This window comes from Salmo salar, chromosome ssa10 (genome assembly GCF_905237065.1).
Source record: "Salmo salar chromosome ssa10, Ssal_v3.1, whole genome shotgun sequence".
NCBI classification, from domain to species: Eukaryota; Metazoa; Chordata; class Actinopteri; order Salmoniformes; family Salmonidae; genus Salmo; species Salmo salar.
The window spans coordinates 112,557,768-112,571,319 of record NC_059451.1 but is presented as its reverse complement, the minus strand read 5'-3'; the positions used below and the strand labels follow the sequence as shown (position 1 = coordinate 112,571,319).

Below are 13,552 nucleotides of genomic sequence, written 5' to 3'. Positions count from 1 at the left end.
CTCCCCCTTTGAGCACCTGTATGGCAGTCGGCCCCGCGGGCTGCTTGACCTAGCCAAGGAGGTCTGGGAAGAGCAGCCGACCCCCCTTCGCAGCGTAGCAGAACATGTGGAGGAGATGAGGGAGAGGATGATGGCAATTTGGCCAGTGATGAGAGAGCACATGGCCCAGGCGCAACGTTCCCAGGACCGTGTCTACAACCGGGGTGCCCAACCACAAGAGTTCCAACCAGCTGAGAAGGTCTTGGTGCTGATCCCTACAATGGAGAGTAAATTCCTAGCTACGTGGCATGGGCCCTACGTCAACTATAAGGTCCACCAACCGGGGAGGAGAAAACCCCTCCAGCTTTACCATGTGAATTTACTGAAGAAATGGCACGCACGCGAGGCGCTGTGCGTAACGTGGACCCGGCCACAACAGGGCCCACCCTCGGTCGAAGTTGCAATGGGGGAAGACCTCAGCCCGACCCATCGACAAGAGCTCAGAGAGTTGGTCCAGCGGAATACGGCCGTGTTCCCCGAGGTGCCGGGCCGCATGGATCTCGTGGAACATCATATTCACACTGGTCCAGGAGAAAAAGTGCGTAAACGGCCATACCGGATACCAGAAGCCCGAAGGGCGGCGGTCCAGTGGGAAGTGTTGACAATGCTAGAAATGGGGGTACTGGAGGAGTCACACAGTGAGTGGTCTAGCCCCATAGTGCTGGTTCCGAAACCGGACGTAACCTTCCGCTTCTGTAATGACTTCTGGGGCCTGAACGAGGTCAGTCATTTCAATGCCTACCCCATGCCCCGGGTGGATGAACTGATCGACCGCTTGGGGATGGCGAGATACGTCAGCACCTTGGACCTGACGAAGGTGTACTGGCAGGTGCCACTGGCAGCGGCCTCCCGGGAGAAGACTGCCTTCTCCACCCCGGCGGGGTTATACTACTACTAGGTTCTGCCTTTCGGGCTCCACGGGGCACCAGCGACCTTTCAGCGACTCATGGACCGCGTCCTGCGGCCACACAGTGAGTACGCCGCTGCTTATCTGGACGACATAATTGTGCACAGTGACAGTTGGGAGTCACATCTTTGTAGGTTACAGGCCGTGGTGGATGCGTTAAGGGATGCAGGTCTGACCGCAAACCCCCACAAGTGCAAGCTGGGCTACGCCGAGGTGGAGTACCTGGGCAATCAGATCGGGAGGGGAAATGTGAAACCCCAAGAAAAAAATCGCTGCCATTAGGGGATGGCCGGTCCCCCGAACCAATATGCAGGTTAAGTCATTCCTGGGGTTAGCAGGGTAATACAGTAGATTTGTACCTATCTTTGCCGCAATAGCTTCTCTCCTCACAGACTTATCAAAGGCACGACTACCCCAGACGGTGCGATAGACACAGAGGCGGCGTTCCAGGCCCTGAAGGATGCACTATGTTCTCACCCAGTACTCGTCACCCCGGACTTCTCAAAAAACCTCCTGGTCCAGACAGACGCAGCTGACACAGGGGTAGGGGCCGTTTTGTCCCAATAGCAGGAAAGCGAGGAGCACCCCATCATGTATGTCAGCAGGAAACTCCTCCCGAGGGAGAAGAAATACTCAATTGTCGAGAAGGAGTGCCTCGCCGTGAAGTGGGCACTGGACACCCACAAGTATTACCTCCTCGGGAGGAAGTTCACCCTGATTACTGACCATGCCCCCCTTGTGTGGATGGCAAGAGGTAAGGACACGAATGACCGTGTCACCCGCTGGTTCCTGACCTTACAGCGATTCTCTTTCTCTGTCATCCACAGGTCGGGGGCCCAGCATGGCAATGCGGACGCCCTATCCCCGAGGGATGCAAACCTAGCCCTTAGCATGCCTCCCCCCAGTCAGGGCTAAGGGGGGGGAGTGTGGTATCTCAGGAGGTCTACCTCAGGGGATGGTAATAGAGGGGAAGTACGTGAGGCGACGTTGGCTCCCTCTGCTGGGAATACAGGAGCTGGGCTCCCCGACATGGACAGCTCTAAGTGGAGGAAAGTGCCAACCAGCCGTGGAGGCCAAATGAAATTTGTTGATTTTCTTTATGTTTATTTTCTGTCTTAGTAAAGTTGTTTTTGTGGACTTAAACCTCCCTATCTCTGTGTCAATCTCTGCACGCTCATCCCAATACCCCACGGTTTACCACAATATATATATATATATTTAATGAGTGTCCACCAATGGAATTGAACATCTAACCTTCTGATCGGGAGTAATGGGATTATGCCAGGGGAGAAGGACCACTTCCTCTCATTAAAGCCACGTTGTTAGTAGAAAACAGGATCCCCCATTATACAATGCCTTCAGAAAGTATTCATACCCCTTGACTTGTTCCACATTTTATTGTGTTTATTGTGTTACAGGCTGAATTCAAAATGAATGAAATATTTTTTTAAATATCACCCATCTACACACAATATGTTCAACACCATAGTGCCCACGAAGCTCATCACTAAGCTTAGGACCCTGGGACTAAAAACCTCCCTCTGCAACTGAATCCTGGACTTACCGACGAGCTGCCCCCAGGTGGTAAGGGTAGGCAACAACATGTCTGCCACACTGATCCTTAACACTGGGGCTCCTCAGGGGTGTGTACTTAGTCCCCTCCTGTACTCCCTGTTCATCCACTACTGCGTGGCCAAACACGACTCCAACACCGTCATTAAGTTTGCTGATGACACAAAAGTGATAGGCCTGATCACCGACAACGATGAGACAGCCTATAGTGACAAGGTCAGGGAACTGGCAGTGTTGTGCCAGGACAACAACCTCTCCCTCAATGTGAGCAAGACAAAGGAGCTGATCGTGGACTACAGGAAAAGGCGGGCCTAACAGACCCCATTTACATAAATGGGGCTGTAGTGGAGCGGGTCGAGAGTTTCAAGTTCCTTGGTGTCCACATCACCTACGATCTATCATGGTCCAAACTCACTAAGACAGTCGTGAAGAGGGCACGACAAGATTTGTCATGGGTCCCCAGATCCTCAAAATGTTTACAGCTGCACCATCGAGAGCATCCTAACCGGTTGCATCACCAACTTGTATGGCAACTTGTCACAAAAGGTGCCGTGTTGAATTGACCAAACTGCCGCGGGTATGTGGATACTCATATTTTTTATGAATCAGAGTAAAGCATCCACAGGAAAACCAATAATAACCACGACAGCAACAGTTTTGCAGGCACACAAAACGCAGTGCAAAAACAATTACCCACAAACACACAGACAAACACACCCTACTAATATAGGACTCCCAATCAAAGGCAACTCAACACACCTGCCTTCAATTGAGAGTCCAATCCCAATTAACTCTACATAGAAAACAAACCTAGAACCTATACCCACAACTAACTAACTAAACCTAGAAATACATAAACACAGAGCAGTGCCCAAAACCCCCGGAATACATAAATAAAACAACCTACTACCTACACCACCACCCCAAACCATATAAAACAAATACCCTCTGCCACATCCTGACCAAACTCCAACAACAAATAACCCTTAACTGGTCAGGATGTGACAGTACCCCCCCTAAAGGTGCAGACCCCGGAATGCACCTAAAAGAAAAAACAAACCCCCAAACAAAAATATCCCCCTAAACAATAAGGGAGGGAAGGGAGGGTGGCTGCCGTCAACGACGGCACTGTGCTACACCCTCCCTCCCCAACCCACCTATCCTGGAGGTGGCTCAGGTGCAGGACGTGGACCTCGCTCCACCTTCGGCGTCGCTCACTTCGGTGGCGCCGATAGCTGCGCCGGGCAGACGGGCCACTCGGGCTGACCCTGGCAGACGGACCACTCGGGCTGGGCCGGAGGACAGGCGGGCCACTCGGGCTGGGACGGAGGACAGGCGGGCCACTCGGGCTGGGCCGGAGGGCAGGCGGGCCACTCGGGCTGGGCCGGAGGGCAGTCGGGCCACTCGGGCTGGGCCGGAGGGCAGTCGGGCCACTCGGGCTGGGCCAGAGGGCAGTCGGGCTACTCTGGCAGACCCGGGCAGCGGGCCACTCTGGCAGACCCGGGCAGTCGGGCCACTCTGGCAGACCCGGGCAGTCGGGCCGCTCTGGCAGACCCGGGCAGTCGGGCCACTCTGGCAACTCCTGACTGGCGAGGCTGGGCTGACGCACTAGATGCCTGATACGTGGGGCTGGTATTGGATGTACCAGTCTGGGCACACGCATCTTCGGGCTAGTGCGGGGAGCGGGAACAGGCTGAACAGGACTAGGCTGACTACTGGGAAGCTTGGTCCGGGTTGCTGGTATTGGTCGTGCCAGACTGGAGGTACTCACTTCCGGGAAAGCACGAGAGGCAGGAACCGGAAAGACTGGGCCATGGAGGCGCGCAGGTGGCCGTGATTGCACCGCCTGCACAACCCGTCCTGGCTGGATGGAACTAGTAGCCCTGCACGAGCGGGGTGCTGGTGCAGGGCGGACTGGGCTGTGCGTGCGTGTAGGCGAGATAGTGCGCACCTCAGCGAAACACGGCGCTCTCACCTTCCCTACGCATCTCCACATACTCACGGGTAGCTGGCTTATGGCTCTTCCTAGACCTAGCCAAACTACCCGTGTGCCCCCCCCTAAAGAAATCTTGGGGGTGCCTCTCCGGCTTCCTCGCCAGCGCGTTCATGGCTTCAAAACGCCGCCTCTCAGCCTTCGCTTCCTCGATCTCCTGCCGTGGGCGACGGTATTCCCCAGCCTGATGCCAAGGTCCAGCCCCGTCCAAAATCTCCTCCCAAGTCCATCTCTCCCCATAGTCCATATACTTAGCGTGCCGCTCCTCTCTCCGCTGCTTGGTCTTGGTTTGGTGGGTAATTCTGTCACAAAAGGTGCCGTGTTGAATTGACCAAACTGCCGCGGGTATGTGGATACTCATATTTTTAATGAATCAGAGTAAAGCATCCACAGGAAAACCAATAATAACCACGACAGCAACAGTTTTGCAGGCACACAAAACGCAGTGCAAAAACAATTACCCACAAACACACAGACAAACACACCCTACTAATATAGGACTCCCAATCAAAGGCAACTCAACACACCTGCCTTCAATTGGGAGTCCAATCCCAATTAACTCTACATAGAAAACAAACCTAGAACCTATACCCACAACTAACTAACTAAACCTAGAAATACATAAACACAGAGCAGTGCCCAAAACCCCCGGAATACATAAATAAAACAACCTACTACCTACACCACCACCCCAAACCATATAAAACAAATACCCTCTGCCACATCCTGACCAAACTCCAACAACAAATAACCCTTAACTGGTCAGGACGTGACACAACTGCTCGGCATCTGACCATAAGGCGCTACAGAGGGTAGTGCATACGGCCCAGTACATCACTGGGGCCAAGCTTCCTGCCATCCAGGACCTATATAATAGGCGGTGCCAGAGGAAAGCCCATAAAATTTTCAGATACTCCAGTCACCTAAGTCAAAGACTATTTTCTCTGCTACCGCAATCATGGTACCAATAACTGATTCTAATACAACATATGCATGTCCTTGAATTCATTATTTTTAAATCGCACACAGAAGAAGTTATAAGAATAATTTAGTTTCTAATGGCAGCCTACAGTACTCCGGTCAGCCTTCAACTTGAGTTACTCAATGAGAGGGGGCAGCACTAAACTAGCCTGCAACAACATTTCCTGGAGTATCTCAAACTGCGCATGTTATGTCTCCATCAGATGCCATCTGAACCGACGTAATTTGGCTTCAATGCACTATTGAGTCTTCACATAGGAATGAATGGTGTCACATGATCGATGTCTTTGTCCATCCATTCGCGTGCCATTTTCAGTCAATGGATTGCGCCTATCCACCACCCCCGTCCAGAACGCCCTAGAAAAACCCAAGCCTACTCAATGGTAATAGTCCTTTTCTGCTGTTTTGTTTTACATTGTTTTTTGTTGTTTTTTTGTGTTCCTGGGATTAGGGCAGTATTGGGAATGAAACCCTGGTCTCAATGGGTTTTCCCTGAATAACGAAAGAATTCAAAATAAAATAATAAATTATATTGCTCCATCTCACCTGGATATGGGACGTGGAACCATGGTGCGCTGGTGACGGCATCCAGGTTCACATCAGTCCTGGCTGTGTAGCCATATTGGTCCGGCTGAGAGGGAAGGGCTTCAAAGATGGTTAGCAAGAAGCAGACCAACCAAGCACCACACATCCCAAACAAAGCCTGTGGGTGAACAGAAAGGAGAAATGTATTGTTTAGTTTAAACTTTGTTTCGACATATTGTTTAGTTTAGACATCTCATTAAGACATCATTTAGACATATCATTTAGAAACATCGGTTAGTTTAGACATCTCAATGAGACATATCATTTAAAAATACAATTTAGATACATTGTTTAGACATATCATTTAGTTTAGATGTCGTTTAGACATCGTTTAGAGACATATAGTATTTATGCTGCTACTTTGTGGCATTTTTTTGTTTGTATTCATTGTATCATTTCCATCAGACGTCGAGTTGAAATGTGAATGGTAGGTATCCATGCAGACAGGTGACAACTCTAAAGTGCTGCTAGAATGTAAATGTAAAGTGTGTGCTTGTCTTGACATACAGTATCTTTTTCACACTATCACAAGTTAACTCCAGAAGTTCCCTAGCTGCAGGGTGGAACATCCTCATTCTGATATTAAACTCTAGGCCTGTTTAGCTCTGTTACATCTCTGCTTTTTGTTGTGATGTTGACACCTGAGTGACACTTCCCCAACTGGTAAAATTTGAGTTCTATATAGGTGCATTGAGGAGTAGATCGTGGTGTGCAAATAAGAATGACTAAACCCTGCTGTGAACTCCTTTTCATCAATGGTTTAGCTTTTTTTCTATCACATTTTTTAACTTGCCTTTGGCAGACTGTCCATTAATCATCACTCCCAAAGGAATGTATTGTTACTAAATTGGTGTTAAAAAAGAAGGCACTGAGAGTGACTTTCTTATTATGCTTGGCTCCAAAAGTGTTCTGTTCCTGTAGCGCATTGTGGGCCAGTTTCCTGGACCCAGATTAAATTTAGTCCTGGACTAAACAACAAGCTCTCACATCAGATTCAGACATTCATCCATGTTTCTCAAATGTCAAATTTAGACGTTCTTCAAAAATGTCAAATTTCGAAGTGTTTAAGGTTAAGTTTAGGCATTAACTCCACATTTTTAAGGTTAGGGTTAAATTTAGCCATTAACACCTATATCTTAAGGTTAGGCTTTAAATCAGAATGGTTAAGGTAAGGGTTAAGGTTCAGGCTTAAACCAAAACTCGAAAAACCACTTTCTGTCACTGGATTTGAACATGCAACTTTTAGCACCAGAGGTAGATGCTTACGTCCATCCGTCACGTCCTAGTAAAACCGAAACCTGCAGTGGTCTAAGGCACTGCATCGCAGTACTAGCTGTGCCACTAGAGATTCTGGGTTCTAGTCCAGGCTCTGTCACAGCCGGCCGCAACCGGGAGACCCATGGGTGGCGCACAATTGGCCCAGCATCGTCCGGGTTAGGAGAGGGTTTGGCCTTGTGGTGGGCCCGGCGCAGTGCACGTTGACACGGTCGCCAGGTGTACGGTGTTTCCTCTGACACATTGGTGCGGCTGGCTTCCGGGTTAAGTGTGCATTGTGTCAAGAAGCACTGCGGCTTTGTTGGGTTGTGTTTCGGAGGACGCACGGCTCTCAACCTTCGCCTCTCCCGAGTCCGTACGGTAAGATATTTGTCGTTTAAGTATACATTTAATTTAGAACAATAGAGTTTTTATGGTAACAGATGTATAAATGGTAGCAATGTTCATACATTTTCTTACAAGAAACGCATTTTCTTAAAATGTAAGTTGTATACTGTAGTTGTTTATGCAAGGGCTACGAAGGGCTACGAAGGGCCACAAAGTACACGCAGAGTCTGTGCCTGAAACATTGTAACGTGTGCAGAATTAAAGTGTGGTTTATAAAACGGTGATGTACTGTATATATGAAGCGAGTATCTTTCAGCACAGAAAACAGGTATAGTAACTTACTGAAAACAGCTTAAAGAGAGGATACTGGAACACTTCCCACTTCTTATCCTTGTAAGCAATCAAAGGAACTTCAACTTTGCTCAGGTACTGAGAAAACAGAAGGATGAGGCACACTGTCCTGTGGGAAGGAAAGACAAACACAAGGTTTTCACACATTGGACCACCTTAAGCCAGTGGTTTCTAACCCAGGGCCACAATAGGGCCACAACAGGGCCCCAAACACATTTGAGTAATTTACGAGACACTCTTATCCAGAGGGACTTACAGTAGCAATCAGGGTAAAGTGTCTTGCTCAAGGGCACATCAACAGATTTTTCACCTAATCAGCTCGGGGATTCAAACCAGCAACCTTTCGGTTACTGGCCCAACACTCTTAACTGCTAGGTTACCTGCCGCCCACATATATAGACTTAATATGTTTTCATACACATCAACTTGGAGTGAATTAGCTCGAGGAATAACATGTCATTACATGCAGTTGTGCGAGCGTGATCCCACCCTTTATTTAAGACGTTAAGACGTTGCTTAAAGCTCACAACAAAAGGGAGACTACGGCTAATCCTGGGTGATAAAACTAACTGAAAATTCATAGTGTATTACAGATACCCCAGAACATATTATGACAATCAAATGCATGTTATCTTATGTAATTGTGGGATACTGATGGTAACTATTTGTAGTTTGATAACAGCGCTGAGATGAGTGATAACCTGTTCACTAAATTTGCATCCCAAATGGGACCCTATTTCCTATGCGGTGCACGGGCAAAAGTAGGGCACTATATAGGGAATAGGGTGCCATTTGGGGCGTATTTCCTAACACTACACTGCCTGGCCTTGGGTGTTATCGGTGCCGTCTAATATTGTGACAGCTGGATGAAGCCGGTCAAGGGTGTTCACCACGATGCAGATCCTCTCTTCAACTCCCAGCACTGTTTCCAGGAATAAAGTCGATCTAATTCAATATCGACACCTCCAACCATGCAACCACAGTTTTCGCCTCCATAAGCAAACCTTCCCAGAACACAGGCTAGGTCTATGACCCCTATTTTCTTTATTTACCTTTATTTCAACAGGGAAGTCATATTGAGACTAAAGTCTCTTTTTAAAAATGAGCACTGACCTGCACAATACAAAACAAGTACATCAATAGGCAAGTATAGATAAACATAAATATACACAATATACATATTAAGATACAAAACACAGTCAATTAAAACAAACACATTCTTCATTATAAAAATCAGTCAGTTGTCAGTTGTCGGAATTGCCCTAGGGACACCGAAGCATCCAGTCGAAACGTACTGTATTTTGGAGATTATTCCAAACATAGGGTACAAGGAAATTAAAAGCTGATTTACCTAACTCTCTAGACACCCCTGTGAATGGGTTTGATAAATTGTAATTTGATGTTAGGTCAGTTGGAAGTTTGTGGAGCAGAGCTTTGTAAACAAAAAGAGCGTGTTACTTTAAAGCGGTCCAGCCACCCTTTGGTAAAGAATGCAGTGATGAGTAATTAAAATGTCTCCTGTGATAAAACAAACGGCATCCATGGGTTTGAGAGTAGTGGCAGCTGCACTTTGATAAATAGTTTCACCATAATCAAGAACAGGTAAAAAAGTTGACTGCACAATCTGCTTCCTGCTGACTGTTTCTGTAGAAAAAGACTACTTTAAATCTTAACTTCTTAACCAGCTCATTCGTATGTTTTTTAAAAAGTTATTTGTATGCAGGGACTCATTTGATTACAGAACCATCCGATGAGTGAAGATGTAATCCAATCATTAACAACTAATGTGGTTGCTGTGATAGTGCTGTGGCCTAAACCCAGGTTCATTAATATTCAAAATATCATGCTCAGATAAAAATAGCAAAGTTGCTTATTTACCAAAGATTCAAGAATCTTAGCTAGACATGGAAGCCTGGAGATGGGACGATACTTATCAAGTTCACTACTATCCCCACCCTTATGGAGTGGCAGCACATAAGCTGTTTTCCATGCTTTTCGAATATTTCCTGATAACAATTAAACTTAAGATATGGATTACTGAGACATCAATGAGGGGGGCAGCACACTTGAGCAGACCCGGCTCGAATTGGTCAGCCCCTGTGGATTTCTTGGTATCTATAGCAAGTAAGCTACTGTATCAAGGACTTGTTTTTCTATGAAATGCTGAAATGGAAAAACGTCACTACCCTTTTCAATATGCAAAATTCCTGAATCAGCATTTAGCCCACTCTTAGAGATATTAGGGTTAGACACTCTTTCAAAAATATATCCCGCTGAAATAAAATGCAGATTGAATGCATCAATGATAAGATTTGCATCAGAGATTTGACAGCTTTCCAGAATTTAGACGGATTCCCCTTACTACCAGAAAGAGTGGTTACATAATAATTTCCCCAGCACTAAAGGGCGCTTGACAGAGGTTCCAAGGAAGGGTGTGGATGCCTGTCTGCCGGCAGTGGAGGCAGGTGAAGAAAATGAGGATGGCTGGAATGGAATGAATGGAACGGTATCAAATGCAGATGTTGGTCTAGAAGCTCAGTGGTCCCTTTTGCAGCTTCCATTCATAAACCGACACTGTCTGGCACAACAACGACAACAGTGGCGTCCCCGTGACTCGGCTAAGCCCCTGAGCACGCAGGAGGACTCAAGATGGTAGGAGAGAGAGAGGAAAAGGTCACTAGGCTAAGTGGGATGTGGCTGATTAGTAGCCAGACATGGAGACAGGAGGCCACAAGATTCTCTCACCGTAATGAATTTAGTTATGACATTATCCAGAGACGCCCACCCACCAACCCCTCTGTGAATAAAGACACATTTCACAGGGGTTTGGGTGGGGTGGGGTGGGGGGGTAAGAGTTGAAGGAGAGGCTGAGCGAGGGTTGCAGTAAGTTGGCTGGTGACAGTTCTGTCTGCAGGGCACTTTTTAAGATCTGAGGCGGTTGGAGCTTTGTCAGATTAACCGGTAGGGAGCAGATGTCGTCCGTTCGCTGGGCAAAGAGCCTGTACAGACGGCATTTAGTACAACACAGATCAGTAAATCGGAAACATTTACTTAAATTGTCATTTGGGGATGAGAGTTGAATAGGATGACTACTGAAGTCGGGACTGAAGTTGCATGACTTGAATCAGAACCAACTATTGTGACACAGATAAAGCCTGAACATTGGGTCAACTCAAGCTGTGTCTCCTGGGAAAATCTTTCTTTTTTTTCTCCTTGCTTACTGTGAGTTACCTCTTAGAAGAGACTGTCACATGTTCTACTGGCTTGTTTGTTAGACCATGCTGATCATATGTGACTCATTTTAGGAAACTACTTCACAGGAGAGGCATTTGGAAGTAAACATTTGTTTATCAAAATGCGTTTTTTGGCAGAAATGCCTTCTGGAACATGTGCCTTAATAACAAACTTGTATGCCATCTGTAAATACTGTGGTAAACCACGGGGTGTTAGATTTGAGCGCACAGGGATAGACACAGAGACAGGGCGATTCTAGTCAGAAAGCATGCCTTTCTGACTAGAATATCAACATAAAACATACATTTCAACATAAAATAAACGTAACAACAAAATAACTTTCTGGGCCACCTCCTCGTATTCGGTTCCATGCCCCGGGAGCTTTGTTCCCGTCTCCTGGCTCACTCCCTGCCTCTCTTTTTCTCTCCTACAGTATGCCACAGTGCTCCCTATATGTGGCCTGCACTGCTGGTTGGCACTCTCCCCTAATTGCCCCTAATTTGTGCCATCAGCTTCGGGGTTCCCAGCCCGGGTACTCCAAGTAGAGGGAGCCAATGTTGCGGCACGTACCTCCCCTCTATCACCAACCTCCTGGGTAAACCTGATTTACCACCTCACGTATATTTGCGCTTGTACCGAATGGAAACTACAAGTGCAATGGCTGCTCTCAATGCAACACCCCCAAACAGGGAAACAGATCCCAATCAAAGGCATTATCACGTGCTCCACAAAGGCAGTTATTTATCTTATACCTTGTTCTTGTGGTAAAAATGATGTGGGTAAAACAAAGTGCAAATTAAAAGTACGAATCTCTTAGCATCGCAGCACCAAAACCCGACTTACCTAGTTGCGGCCCATTTTTTGGGAGCGAACCACTCGATTCTGTCCCTACGTTATATTTGGATCAAACATGTCAATCTCCCTAGAAGAAGGGGTGACCTCGACAATTTATTGTTAAAATGAGAGGCTGCCTGGATCTTTAATTTAAAGACCCTTGCTCTCTTCGGTCTCAACGTAGACTTCGATCTGAAGCCATTCTTGTGATTATTGTGATTTTCTATTCATTGCAATTGTTTGTAGGCTTATGTAGCCAAATTGTATCTATGATCGTATGATATCCATTCATGTTTTTTGTTTGTTCTGTTTATATTTGAGAATTAACCAATCATAGCAGGCCACACCCGGCTATGATTACAGACACCTGTGTATGTCCTTTGACACTATTTAAACTAGTGACCTGCAGTGTTTGTCATTATACTGTACCCTGATGAAGATAGCTTGTCTGTAGAAATGTTGGTTATTAGGTTATTCAATTATTGCATCTGAGCTCCAAGAGTGTGCGGCTCTCCTTTTCTTTTTGAGTGTTCTACTCCACTAACCAGCACCTCGCCTAAACAGGTGTGCATTTCTTTCGCCTCCAGACCTCCCAGGATACCACAATACGAATAAAATTGTTAAATTATGAGCCTAGTTGGTTCAGCCACAGAAAAAAGTCAGGAACCTTCACCCTAGCCATACATGATTGGCTGAGATAATGGATGGGCTGGACATGCCGGGAGATGAGTTCAGATTGGTCTGCCATGTCTATAACATGAGCTGCTCAGTATGTGTAGGTAATCCTTTCTAACACATATTTTTTTAAGATATCATGAACAACTACAAAAAAACACGTCTCCAGATTATATTTACGAACTAAGGACAACCATGGCATCCGTAACAGAGAGGGAGAAGCGTTCATCCATGTATACAGGTAAGAGAGTCTAGCTAACTACATTTTCAGATATTATACGTTACTACTTTTGCCAGAAAGTTGTTTTCTTTGCAAGTTAAGGCGTACTGCCAGCTAGCCAGCTAAAGTTAACTGGCTGGCTGGCTCGCTAGCTAACGTTACGTGTATGATCTGTGTAGTAATGTTATTCGTATCCCAGAGACATTTGCATTGCTAGTTATAGCCTAATGTTAGCTAGCTAGTTAGCTTTAGCTACCTGTAGATTCATGCATGGTAGTAACATTATGAGTTGGGATTATGGCTCATTGTCTAGCTAGCTACATGTCTAAACAAAAGACTCCACTACGCAAGTGAACCATTTCACTGTAGAGTTTACACCTTCTGTATCCTGTGCATGTTACAAATAAAGGTTGATTTCATTTGATATAGTGTGTGCTTGTCTGGAGAAATAAATGAAAGGTTCCAGCGCTGTAGGAGCTGTATCTATTATGCTTTGTTTCGGGGAAAACCGGATCACTCAGAGTTCCAATGCGGCAATTGTTTGACGCTGAGGATTATA

The 13,552-nt window shown here is 46.5% G+C and overlaps 1 protein-coding gene across 1 annotated transcript in view; it reads right to left on the bottom strand.

Annotated features, from left to right (window-relative positions):
- Positions 1-13,552, bottom strand: part of si:dkey-106n21.1 (solute carrier family 23 member 2) — a 77,550-nt gene that overhangs the window by 22,332 nt on the left and 41,666 nt on the right. Inside the window, exons 6-7 of the mRNA XM_014125661.2 lie at positions 8,022-8,139; positions 6,039-6,195 (exon numbers count right to left, since the gene is read on the bottom strand). Coding sequence (XP_013981136.1) covers positions 6,039-6,195; positions 8,022-8,139 — 275 coding nt within the window. The remainder of the gene's footprint in view (positions 1-6,038; positions 6,196-8,021; positions 8,140-13,552) is intronic.